At 40.1% G+C, this 14005-nt stretch overlaps 1 protein-coding gene and 1 long non-coding RNA gene across 2 annotated transcripts; both read left to right on the top strand.

The window, feature by feature from the left end:
• Positions 1 to 3048: 3048 nt before the first annotated feature.
• On the top strand, positions 3049 to 3729 carry LOC147063361 (uncharacterized). The gene has a single exon (XM_085960033.1). The coding sequence runs from the start codon at positions 3049 to 3051 to the stop codon at positions 3727 to 3729; it is 681 nt and encodes a 226-aa protein (XP_085816159.1).
• A 3554-nt stretch (positions 3730 to 7283) lies between these two features.
• Positions 7284 to 13567, top strand: LOC147063360 (uncharacterized). Its single transcript, XR_015072080.1, has 4 exons — positions 7284 to 7484; positions 9464 to 10637; positions 11557 to 11726; positions 12460 to 13567. It is a non-coding gene; the product is annotated as an uncharacterized LOC147063360 (long non-coding RNA).
• Positions 13568 to 14005: the final 438 nt, after the last annotated feature.

Raw genomic sequence — 14005 nt, 5'->3', positions numbered from 1 at the left:
GACCCTGATCTGCTGCTAGCTGTATATAATACTTGTCTGTCCGAAGGAATCTTTGCAACTCCCTGGAAGAAGCAAAGACTCGTGCTCATCTCTAAAGGGAAACAAGGCATACCTGGCCCTTCCTCGTATAGACCACTCTGCATGCTGGACGCAGTCGGGAAACTGCTGGAAAGACTAATCCTACAAAGACTCCAGCAATCCCTAGAAGGCGAAGAGACGGGACTATCGCCGCAACATAATGGGTTCCGACCAGGCCGATCCACCATCGTAATGGCACGCATGGCACGGAAGCGTAAAGGCCTGCTAACATTGCGTACTGATTGCCCTGGATTTTAAAAATGCCTTTAACACGGCCAATTGGGAAAAGACCCTCAACGCATTGACCGAAATTGGGACCCAAGGACATCTGCTAAAACTAATAAGCAGCTATTTCTCCGATAGGATACTAGAGTATGACAGTGCGGGCAAGAAGTGTGAGCGAAGCATCACAGCAGGGGTTCCTCAAGGTTCAGTATTGGGACCGGCCCTGTGGAATGCCATGTACGATGGCCTGCTTAGGGTGCCCATGCCCAAAGAAGCCATAATGACAGCATTTGCTGACGATGTGGCTATCATTGTTACGGCAAAAACGGTACCAATGCTTCGCCCAGCTGGAGAAGAAGCCATACGAAGCGTGAAGAAATGGCTGAACAATGCGGGACTCGAACTAGCCGTCCAGAAAACTGAAGCTGTCTTTTTCACAAGACGAAGAAAGCTGGCTCCCCCAACACTCGAGGTTGACGGCTTCGTGGTACCATTCTCACGATCTCTACGGTACCTCGGAGTGCAGATCGACGATAAAGTACGCTTTGCGGAGCACGCGGAAAAAGCAGCTTCAAAAGCGGCGAAAGTAGGCGAAGACCTTGCCAGACTCATGCCTAACATAGGTGGGCCGAAACCGAAAAGAAGAAAACTCTATAGCGAAGTCGTACACTCCATACTCCTATACGGTGCCCCGATATGGGCAGAGGCAACAAATATCGAGAGGACACGACTGAGCCTAGCCAGAGTTCAACGGAGAAGTGCACTGAGAGTCGCATCGGCATACCGCACGGTGTCGGAAGAAGCCATCTTGGTGCTTACTGCAATCCCGCCTATCGACCTGCTAGCACACGAAAGGCAAGCGGTGTACAACGGGACGCAGAAGGCTGAAGCCAGAGAGCTGACCATGCATAAGTGGCAAGAAAGGTGGAATACATCCGCAAAAGGCAGGTGGACGCATAAACTCGTCGGTGACCTCAAAGCATGGTGCCAGAGAAAACACGGCGAGTTGAGCTACCACCTGACACAAATGCTCACGGGACACGGATGCTTCGGAACTTACCTACACAAAATAGGTAAGGAAGCTACCCGTGAGTGCTATCAGTGCGGCGGATGTATTGAGGATGATGCGAATCACACGCTTTTTGACTGCCCAGCATGGCAAGAGTTGAGAGCCATCTTGAAATGCAAGACAGGTGAACAGTCGCCGCTGACTGTTGGTGGTGTCTTACGAAGATTTCCCCCCGCCGGAAAAAAAAAAGGTTGGGTTAGGTTAGGTCAGGTCCCCCCTGCGTCTGTCACCTTGTCGTGGTAGGGGGGCTTCCGCTGCCCCGGCAGCTTACTAAGAACAGACAACGTCTTTAACCCAAGATATAGTGGAAGGCATCGTGTTGATGGATGAGTGGCCTGTAGACGCAAAATAACAGGTTGCAAACGATCCCTCAGAGGTACCTGCCAACCCCTCTGAGTATTCTGGCTTATCCGGCTATGCGGGGCTCTGGTCGGATGGACTTCTTCCCTTGCTACTCGTGGGATCAACTATGATTACTAATAAAACTAAAACAAAAACAAATACGACGAAGATGTGGGAGACGGTGGACTTGCTGGAGGCAAAGGTCATGTCCCTGATGGCGTACATCAAGGAAAAAACCAACGTCCACGCCCCGATAAAGGAGGGACTAGCAGAGATCACCAATGCGGTTTTGATATTGGCTGACCTCCGCAAGCATGACACGGGCACCTGCCAAGACGTGGCTGTGACTGGGCCGAAGGTAGAAACCATGGCTACCCAGACTTCATCACTCACGGAAGCTGGGTCTCCAAAAGAAGATGAAAAGTGGCGCAAAGTCACTTCCAAGAGAACGGCCAAAGCAGAAAAGGCGAAGGAGGGGAAAAAAGAAGAATCAAGACCAAAGAGAAAATCACCAAATGGCCCTAAAGAAAAAGAAAATGAAGACTCTAAATACAAGAAAAGAAAAGAAGAAAAGTCCCAGAAAGGGAAAGAAAAGTCAAGAAAAGAGAAGACAAGACAACTTCCTGGACCCAGAAACGACGCAATTGAAGTTAAAGCTGAGGGAAACGCCTCCTATGCGGAGACTCTCAGGCGCATCAAGAAGAACGTCGTTTTCCCGAATGTCGAGGTCTTAGGAATTCGACAAACCAGGAGTGGAGACTTGCTCCTGCAAATGAAAAGAGGCACAAGCCAAACCGAAGAGCTCGCAAGCGCGGCTCGCTGGGAGAAGGAGCTCAGGTGAGAAAGCTAACCCCCAGCGTCATCGTCGAAATTCGTGATATTGACGGAGCAACTGATGGCATCGAGCTGATGGATGCTTTGACGGCTGCGTCCCCCCGAATGGCAAAGGATGCAAAAGTCATCTCTCTGAGGCCAGCCTTTAGTGGCACCCAATTGGCGGTCGTCAGACTGCCTAGAGATGCATCCGCAGACTTTATCAAGGGGGGGGGGGAAATACGGATCGGCTGGGTGAACTGCCGACCAAGACCTCGGGCTCACCTCCCAAGGTGTTTCAAATGTCATGGATTTGGGCACCTCGCAGCGGATTGCACAAGCCCTGAAGACAGAAGCAAGGAGTGCAATCGCTGCGGGACGGAAGGCCACAAAGCCGCAGCCTGCACAAACAAGCCCAATTGCAGGACATGCGCCAACCTCAAAAAGAGCTGCGATAACCAGACAGGGAGCAGAAACTGCGCAACCCTCACAGCTGCATTGGAGAACAAGAAAAAGAAAAAATGATCCGAGTCCTCCAAATTAACATGAAAGGTTGCCAGGCTGCCCAGGACCTGATGGTGCAAATAGCCGAGGAGCGGCGAGCAGATCTCGTGATAATTTCTGAGCAGCATCGCAATGCCCCAAACCGATGGTACTCAGGCTCAGGTTCGAGGTCTGCAATCTACGCGCCGACTACCCACTTACGCATCACAGGGATCGGTTGTGATAACGGAGGCGGCTGGACATGGGTAGAGATCGAAAAGCTTAGACTTTACAGCTGCTATTTCTCTCCCAATTCTCCCATAGACGCCTTCGAAAATGACCTCAGACGCCTCGAAGATGACGTGAAAACATCAATCTTACCTGTAATCCTTGCCGGAGACTTCAATGCAAAAGCTCCAGAATGGGGCTCATCGACAACAGACAGAAGAGAAGTCTTGCTCTCTGAGATGGTGTCTCACTTGCATTTACATGCGGCTAACATTGGAAGTCGTCACACCTTCGTCCGAGGCAGCAGCGGTTCGGTCATTGACGCCACGTTCGCGGACGAATCAGTCGTGGGGAGAATCAGAAATTGGCAGGTCCTTAACGCATACTCCCACAGCGATCACCGCTATATCAGTTTTGATCTGGAAGCGCGCTTCACCAGACCTCAACCGAATCTCGCAAACACCAGTTGGGGGTTCGAAAGCTCAACCTGACGGCACTTGATGAAGCCGTTGCTGAAAGAGGGAGTGCGGTGCTAAGCAAATCACAGAGTGCTAGTGCTGAGGACATTATCAGCGCTCTGAACGACCTACTGCAACACAGTTGTGACGCTTTAATGCTCAGACGTAGCAGCCAAAACCAGCGACGGCCAGTCTACTGGTGGAACGAAGACATTGCTGAGCTCCGCCGCAAATGCCTTTCCTCCAGACGCTGGGCGCAACGGAGACCTAGCAACGACGACCTCAAACGGAATCACCAAGACCACAGGAAGGCGCTACGGAGAGCCATCAAAAAGAGCAAGGCAAGATGCTGGGCCGAGCTGTGCAGTACGGTCAATGAAGATCCCTGGGGCATGCCCTACAAAATTGTGAGAAAGAGGCTCCGGACTGCAGTCGTGGACCCCTACCTCGAGGGTCCGGGCAATTTGGAGTCGGTAATAAGCACCCTTTTTCCACAGCACCAGCCCAGAGAAAACTTCTGTGCTGCGATGGACGAGGTGATCAGCCCATTCTCCGAAGCAGAACTGCTTATAGCTGCTAAGCGCATAAAAACCGCGAAGGCACCAGGACCAGACTGCATTCCAAACGCGGTCATCAAACGAATCGCATTGACTGACCCTGAGCTGCTGCTGGCGGTTTTTAACACATGTCTGTGGGAAGGAACTTTCGCTTCGCCCTGGAAGAGGCAAAAACTGGTTCTTATACCAAAAGGCAAGGGGACGCCACCTGGCCCATCTTCGTACCGACCACTCTGCATGCTCGATGGAGCCGGAAAGCTGCTAGAAAGACTAATCCTTCAGCGACTCCAGGAGTCATTGGAGGATGAAGACAAAGGACTGTCACACAACCAGCACGGTTTCCATCCTCGTCGATCTACCATCGATGCAATAGCGAAGGTAGTAGCGACGATCCGACTTGCCTGGCAAGGAAGTGTCAAGGCAAGCAAGCACGTCGTGTTGATTGCACTGGACATCAAGAACGCCTTCAACACGGCGAATTGGGAACAAACCCTCAATGCGCTTGTCGAAATCGGCGCACCAGTGCACATCGTCAGACTCGTCGAGAGCTACTTCACGGAGCGAGTAATCGAGTATGAGTGCATGGGCAAGAAGTGCCAACGTAATGTTTCGGCGGGTGTTCCACAGGGCTCAGTCCTTGGGCCAGCTCTATGGAATGCGATGTACGATGGCCTTCTTAAAATCCCCTTGCCCGAAGAAGCGACTCTGGTTGCCTTTGCCGATGACGTGGCCGTCCTCGTCACAGCCAAAACAATCCAGCTACTACGTTTTGCTGCAGAGGAGACTATAAGAAAAATCAAAAGATGGCTTGACAGCAGAGGGCTCGAACTCGCTGTCCATAAAACAGAAGCCGTCTTTTTCACAAGGCGCAGAAAGCTGGCGCCGCCAAAACTTGAGGTCGACGGCTTCGAGGTGCCGTTCTCCAGATCACTACGGTACCTCGGAGTGCAGATCGACGACAAGCTGCGATTCGCAGAGCACGCAGAAAAGGCGGCGTCCAAGGCAACGAGAATTGCAGAAGACCTTGCTAGGCTGATGCCCAACATTGGTGGACCAAAACAAAAAAGACGGAAACTCTACTCCGAAGTGGTCCACTCTGTCCTCCTATACGGCGCCGTAATATGGGCCGATGCCACGAAAATAGAGAGGACGAGGCTCACTCTGGCAAGGATGCAAAGAAGGAGTGCACTCAGAGTCGCTTCGGCATACCGCACGGTGTCGGAGGACGCCATCCTCGTGTTGACTGCCACCCCGCCCATAGACCTACTTGCCAAAGAAAGGCAAGCAGTGTACAACGGCCAAAAAAAAGTCGACGCTAAGGAGCTGACCATGCAAAAATGGAAAGAAAGGTGGAATGCCTCCACAAAGGGCAGGTGGACACATCAGCTCGTCGGAAACCTAAACGCGCGGTGCGAAAGGAAACACGGCGAGCTGAATTACCACCTGACCTAAATGCTCACGGGCCATGGATGCTTCTCCAACTACCTTCACAGGATAGGGAAAGGAGACCCGTAAATGCCATCACTGTGGAGGCCATGACGACAACCCTGCACACACGCTGTTTGACTGCCCAGCTTGGGAGGAAGCCAGAAACACCCTGAAGGGGATTGTCGGCGAGGAAGCAATGTTGCTGACGAATATGGTTCTCTTAATGCTGGAAAGCACAGCTGCATGGTCAGCATGGACAGAATTTGCATCGTGCGTCCTCAAGACCAATGACGTCCCGTGGGGGTAGGCAGATTGATCGTCGCTTGGGGGCGGCAGTTACTCGAAGGGCGGCAAATCGAAGAAAATCATTTTGAATATATAGAAATAGCTACCTAAACTTAGTAATAACGAAAATATCTTTCCATTAAAAAAATTCCCTCACTGGTTTTGTCGGGTTCGCGATATCTAGTTTACTTCCGTTACCCTTCGACGTCCTTGGTGACCAGAAACAACACGTACAGATTTGCGAATAATTACTCTGATATTTTGTTAGTAATGTATCCTTAGTCCTTACAATACATTTCTTAGATATTGGACTGATGCAAGGATGATAAAAAACGAGGCGGCATTTTGGCGTAGCCTAGGGGCGGCATTTTATCTAGGGACGTCACTGCTCAAGACTAAAGAAGAAGACGAAAGATCCCGGCGAGGAGAACAGGTAGAAGTGGCCTAACAAAAGGGAAGGACATAACTGCCTCCCTGAAGTAATGCATAAAAGCGGATTCCGGGGGGGCAGCTGAAAAGAGGAGGGGGGTTTTAGTGGGTAAGAATCCCACACTACCATCAGCCAGTCGCCGCTGACTGCTGGTGGTGTCTTAAGAAGATTTCCCCCCGCCGGAAGAAAAAAAAAAAAGGTTAGGTCAGGTCAGGTTAGGTTAGGTTAAGTTATATTAGGTTAGGTTACGTTAGAATAGGTTGGGTTAGATTAGGTTTAGTTCAAAAAAGATACTTATACAATCTCATGACGGCATCTGCGCCACGTTTACCAAAATTTATATTGATGAACCGAAAAAAATAAGTATACCTAGGTGGTGTTATTTGGTTGTAGATTTACATCAAATAATATATATACATATTTATATTACTGCGTTAAACATTAATTATATTGACACCTCAGCATCATTTTTGCGATTGCCTTCTAATAAAATTGTATTGCTTCAATTATTAGTTTGACATTTGTGAATTTCTACCTTTTCGTTGTGCGATATATTATTTGTCGGTGAAAACAATTTTACAAATGTGTGCAGTTGTCAAAATTGAGTGAATTTATATTTACAATGAGTGATTTATGATTTTTGTTTTGTGAAACAAACTATTTTATGTGATTTCATCTATTTATTTGTGAAATCATTTAATATATGTGAAAACTATTTTCTAAATGTTAAAGTTATTTTTTTTTTGTGAATTTTGATTATTGCATTGTGCGATTAATTCCCACCCTTTGGAAAATTCGCTGTTTACATTACCTAGGTACATCAAAACAAAAAATATAAATATATTTTTATATTTATAATACTGGCAACTGGCAGCACTGCACCGAATGTTTTGCTGTCAGTTTGACAATTTTACGTATATTATTATATCTATGCCGACAATGGTCTGACATTAAATTGCAGAGTTTAGGAGTAATACCTATATTATTTTGTATTATTCAAGATTATTTTATGTTAGAATCTTATTATTGAAAATACATAATTTAAAAATAAACTCAACTTACAATTTTCATGACGAATTGGAAATTGAGTAAGTATTGATTTGTGATATTGAAATACAATCTAAGTGTTGTTTAATTTGTCCTCAACCAAATATAATCAAATCAATTAAAAAAAAAAATAGGTGTTTTCAGTTGAAAAATGACAATGGGAAGTGATGGATAGATCACCGCCAATTTCGATACTGAATAGTAGATCACCGTCTACTTGAAGTTGGACATGCCTACTTTACACAATATTATCATTTCTCAATTTGATCAGTCAAATCGTTGTTGAGCGGTTTAAAACCCGCTTTTATAATTCTTGTTTATATTAGACAGGATAATTTCACTGGTCTCATATACAACTAAAATTTAAATATAATTAATTTGGTACTTAGGTAGGTATTGAAACTTTCAATGTAACGTATCTCATTTTAATTAGACAGTGATACCTCCAATATACTTAGTCATCACAACGAAACTATTGAAAAAACTCGATAATGACCACCACAACCTGTTATTTAGATAAATCGGTTTATTATTAATTATAGAAAAACTTAAGGGGGGACATGCTCGTCGTAGGTCAAAATTGAGTTTTTATTGTATTTTCAAACCATGATCCTGGACACTCCTTAAACGTTGAAGATAATCTATTTATATAATTTTGAAGCCTTATTATCCCTCATATTTATTTTAAACATTTGATGACTGCATAAAGTATTTTTGTTACATAAAATAGTATTCTTTTAAACCTCTCACTGTAATGGTTTAGAATATAGACATATTTCGGTATATAACTGTGCAGTGGTGTTAAGATTTTTTACATTTATTAATTTTTAAACGCATTTATAAAACCATTAGTATAATTTATGACGAGATAATTTTTGTAAAATATTCATGATAAAAAAATAAATTGATAATCTCTTTGATCTCAAATTTGACAAGAATTAGGCATTTTATTATTCAAAAATCGGCAAGATTAACACATTTGAAGATAATTCTAAAGATACTTATTATAAGCTATGTCTTTGACCATTCAAGTGTGATAAACATCCTACGAATAATGATTGCTTTATAATAATTATTGACCTTCAAACCGTTCAAACACGCGCGTCAATATCATTTTACTCCCTACTTCAATTAAAGTTTGTCAATTTATGGCTACGGCCGTATGCTGTAGCTTAACTACTGGGGAATGACAAAAGAAATGGCGTATTTCAAAAAAACACTACCTTATTCTTAGGTCAATAATAATTATAAAGCAATCATTATGCATTAGATGTTTATTACACTTGACTGAATCATCTTCAAATGTGTTAATCTTGCCGATTTTTTGAATAATAAAATGCCTAATTCTTGTCAAATTTGGGATCACAGAGATTATCAATATAATTTTTTATCGTGCATATTTTACAAAAATTATCTCGTCATAAATTATACTAATGGTTTTATAAATGCGTTTAAAAATTAATAAATGTAAAAAATCTGCACAAAAAACACCACTGCACAGTTATGTACCGAAATATGACTATATTCTAAAACATTAGAGCGAGAGGTTTAAAAGAATACTATTTTATGTAACAAAAATACTTTATGCAGTCATAAAATGTTTAAAATAAATATGAGGGATAATAAGGCTTCAAAATTATATAGATTATCTACAACGTTTAAGGAGTGTCCAGGATCATGGTTTGAAAATACAATAAAAACTCAATTTTGACCTACGACGAGCATGTGGGCCGTTAAAGACTATTTTTGTACATACCTATCTCCTCAAAATTTTGTCATATTTGAGGTTTTAACAACTCAACGATGATATTATTATGTACATACTACATAGCGGTCACTCAATATAGATCATTAATCGGCAGTGTTATACATAAAAACATATATTTTTCCTATTTCTAAGGGGTTTCTATAAAACTACAATGACTAATACTTTCTTAGGCATATGATATCTATTAAATTCATAATTACAATGAAATATTGCTTCTAAATAAAACTAATTTAATATTGTGTCACATTTCAGCACTCCATGAGATGGACGTCTATGGCAACAATAGATGAACACAATTTTCTAAGATTTGCTCTATTCATTTTGCTGCAAACAACTTTGATATAACCGGAACTTGTACAAGATTGCAAAGATCAACGATACCTTCAAATCATCGTACCTACAAGTTATCTGGATGTTTTGTTTTATGTGGAGATTTATCAATTGCCAAGTAGTGTCAATTCAAATCATATAATACTTTTTTTTATAAACTCTATTCCATACACCAATGCTCCATTGCTACACAAGTAAGACGATTTAAAGTTGTTGGGCTTTTTCTACTTGGAGTACCCTGAGTCCGTGAACTTAAACCCTCAATCAACCAGGTTTATTGGATGTCAAACATATTTTATAATATATTACTTGACGAGTCGCTATAAATCATCCATTGATGACTACCTTGAGTTTGATTAGAAATTAATATGCTATTAAAACTTAAAAAAAACGTGGAGTGGTTCTGAATTTTTTATTACTTATTTCATATAAAGATTTAGAGACCAACTCATTTTGTTTTATACAACTTTATATAACTCTTAGAGGGAGTAGAATAGATGTGTTCATTTATAATTTAGTTGAAAAGAGACCTCGGCGTCGAAAGCACGTCATTTTAAATCAACTTAAATGTAAAATGTGCAATCTAACTTTTACGTTATGGACTGATCACGATCAAAAAATAGAACATGGAAAGATGGATATAAATTTGGCGGCTGTGTCTGGTGTCTTGACCACTGGTGGTAGATATTCTCAATTAGAAAAATTGTGTGCTAGTCAGAATATACCCTATATGTCTAGCGTGACATATGTAAAGCACGAAAGAATTGCCAGAAAGGATCTTACCAATTATGAACAATAGGAGCAGTAATCCCATATAATACAGCTGATGAGTTTTGGAATATAATGCAACCAAAACTTGAAAAAAAAACCGTCCAGTGTGAGCATGAGAATATATTCTCATATAAGTTTTCTATATACATCAGTGTCATTAGCAGCTGAATGCGATTAGTGCAGTTAAAAGTGAAAATGACAAAACAAATCAAATGAGTTTAAGTAGTGATAATGTAGATAAATTTTATATAAATTATATTTAAGGAAAAATCAGGTGAATGAAGACAAATAACAAATATTATACAGGTCATTGGATGACCGAATGGTAAGCAACTGTCTATATTACATTTTTCCGCCAAATTGCACACTTAACCAACATGCGCCACGTAAAATGGAGATTTAATGGTATTTTCACAGCATAAGCATGGACATTCCTTAAACGTTGTTGATAATCTATTTACATAATTTTGAAGCCTTATTATCCTTTATTTTTATTTTAAACATTATTTGATGACTGCATAAAGTATTTTTATTACATAAAATAGTATTCTTTTAAACCTTTCAATCTAATTTTTTAGAAGATATATTTCAGTACATCCATGTACAGTGATGTTAAGATTTTTTAGGTTTATTAATTTTGAAACGTATTTATAAAACCATAAGTAAAATTGGTTCGAATCCTGGGTCATTGTTTTTCAATTTGTGTGTGAGTCAGGGTCTGGACCTAATAGGTTGAGCAAGTGGCTGAAATCCATTTCTCGTAAAAACAAAATCTGTTAATACAAATCTCTACTCTGTGGAGGCCCATATGATCCTATTAGGATCGGACATGGTCGGATAAAAAAAAAGACCAGCTATTACAGATCACATGTAAAAAATCATGTTTTCAATTCTCAAGGCCAATTTTGTAGAGCGTCGCCTTAATATTTGTATTCTCTTCACTCTATTATGTTATCTACACCTAAATAACAATATTTTTTGATTATCGGTAGACATAATGGGTATATTTATTTATTATACTCGACTATTTTACTCATTGCTTGCTTGATCAGTGGGAAAGTCAAACAACTTATTGTCCGTGGACTTATGACCCATCAATGCGTATATTAGAGGCTATTTGTCAATTATTTACAGACTTACTAAAATTAGATGGAGAAAATATTTTTTAATGGTTTTGAAGTCATTGGGCTGTTGACATTTTGCATATTTATTTATTACTTATTTTTGTCTCTTTCTATTTTCAGATCGGCAATATTTCCGAGCCCCCAACATCCACAGTGGAGGGAGGTAGACATGCCAATAATTGAAAAAAATCATATTCCAGCATTTAATAAAAATTAATTTTCTGAATGCAAAACTACTTACTTAAAAAGAAATGTAATCCAGACATTAAAAGGCCAGGATAATCTTGAAGGTATCAAAATGTCATTTTCTTTTCGTGATTTGAACTCACTGATGAGGTACATTGCTAAATCACAGGGTTAACCCATTCAAACAAAGCACTCTGCAGATATTCTAAAGTCAGCCATTATGTGACATTTTTATTCACCTGCAGATTATAAATATTATGTAAGATGAGTTAACTCATTTAGTGCTTAACACCGCGACTGGCACATTTGGAGCAGTTGGCTATTGGATGTAATTAACGTGTTATTTAAATGTGGTAATTAAAAGGTCAGCAAAGATTGTCTTGTATGATTTGTGATTGATTGACAGTTTTATCTCACGGCCGAACATTACCCTTAGCTATAATAACAATCTTATAGTTGCTGACTAGATAATTACTTTTTAATTACCACATTTAAATAGCATACATATTGTATCAAATGGCCACCTAATCGTTACGCGCTGGGCGCATCTTTAGCCTCCTATGTATTAAAAGATATAGAATTACTTGTGCAATTGTTTCAACATAATCGACTGTACGTCGTATCGAGTACATCACGTATATAGTATCACAGTAAAAATTGTACCAAAAGCGACAAAATACCTCAAATGCAAAGTTATTAGAAAATTTCTGTGTGCTTTGGAAGTATACTGGTAGCCTTATAACTGCTCACCATATTATAAACTGCGATGTTCATGTCCCATTTGGTACATATTTTTAATTCCCTATGTATGTTTCACATAATATTATATTATTTCAGGCTTTGTTGTTCATCTCTTTCAAAAGATCTTCAAATTTGAAATATTAGCAATCATAAGTGATATGAATGATATTAGATGAAACAATATTTGCGCTTACATAGTACAAGTTGATTTTCCTGAATCATCTCAAGCTGATCTCGAGGAGCAAGTCCAAACTCAAAACGATCGACCAGATTGGTGATCATTTGATCAAAAAACGATTTTTTGCTAAAAAAAATTAATGGTGAACATACACAAAATGAAACTCGGCTGCACAGCTTGCAGAAATGTTGGAACTCTGGAAACTGAAAAGACGATGGGAATGAAATATCTTTTCAAATCATTTATTGATAATCTTTATGTTTTATACCATGCGTCGCCGAAAAATAACAGTGAGTTGCATTTATGTGCAGAATTACTAAGCGTAGAAGTGCTGAAAATTGGAAGAGTTTTAAGTAGATACCTACCTGATGATGGGTGGCATCTAGTTTTCGTTCAGTTTCGGCTGGGTGGAATAATTATGAATTTTTTTCTCGAATCATTTTGAAGAAGCGATTAATGAGCCTACAAGAGATAAAAATGATAAGTGTACTTACGATGTCTTAAAGAAAAAAATAACATCTACAACTTATTGAATCTGGCATTGATGTGCGACCCTCTCCAAAAATTTGTTAGAAATAAGTTTGGACCTACGAGACCGCAATGTGAACCTTTACATTGCAAATCGGAAAATAAATGAACTAGAACAAATGATACAGAATTTGGAACCTAATTGTTTTTATCTTTTTACTTTAATATTTACATAAGAACATGAAGTCAATTAATTTAAATTTTCAGGGGCAAACAAAAACCGTCTCAAAAAATTGAAAGAAATGTTTTTTTTTAACTAAACACAAAAAAAAATAAGTTAAAAGGTATCAATTTTCAATTTTTTGAGACGGTTTTTGTTTGCCCCTGAAAATTTTAATTAATTGACTTCCGCGGTGTTGTTTCTTAAGCAACGCTTTCTCTTCTACTTTATTGTTATATTGGTTGTTATTTCTAATCAAATTATTTTTATATTTTGTATTTATTATGTATTATAGCGCATTGGCCAATCTATGTAATGCTATAATACTCTTTTTTTCTAAATAAAATTAAACAAATAAATAAAATGATTTATTTTTTGGTTATATTTTTTATCCAAGGAGTTTAAATAATTTCAAAGACATTGATTGAAAATTTTGGACCCTATTATAAATGTGCTGCAGCTGCTGTATGCAATCTACATTTTCGTGAAGTGACACTCCACAAAAATGTTTCAAAAAATGATCCTCCAATTGACCCGAAAATATTTTGTTCTACGCTGAAAGGGAAGATAGCAAAGTTATTGAGTTTGCACTTCGGGCTTGCATACATGACAAAAAATATTGATAATCGATTGACATTTGGAGAGATGGAAATTAGAAACACCTCAATTAGACTAAAACTAGACGAATGAGAAATGATTCGTGGATTTCATGAATAGATTCTCGAAAAGACATCCTGAAAAACTATTGCGTGTGATATATGCTTTGAATTCTATTC

This window comes from Rhyacophila brunnea, unplaced genomic scaffold, assembly GCF_057557595.1.
Source record: "Rhyacophila brunnea isolate RB1 unplaced genomic scaffold, BYU_Rbru_1.0 scaffold_9, whole genome shotgun sequence".
Classification (NCBI taxonomy): domain Eukaryota; kingdom Metazoa; phylum Arthropoda; class Insecta; order Trichoptera; family Rhyacophilidae; genus Rhyacophila; species Rhyacophila brunnea.
This window is presented reverse-complemented; position numbering and strand designations above follow the sequence as displayed.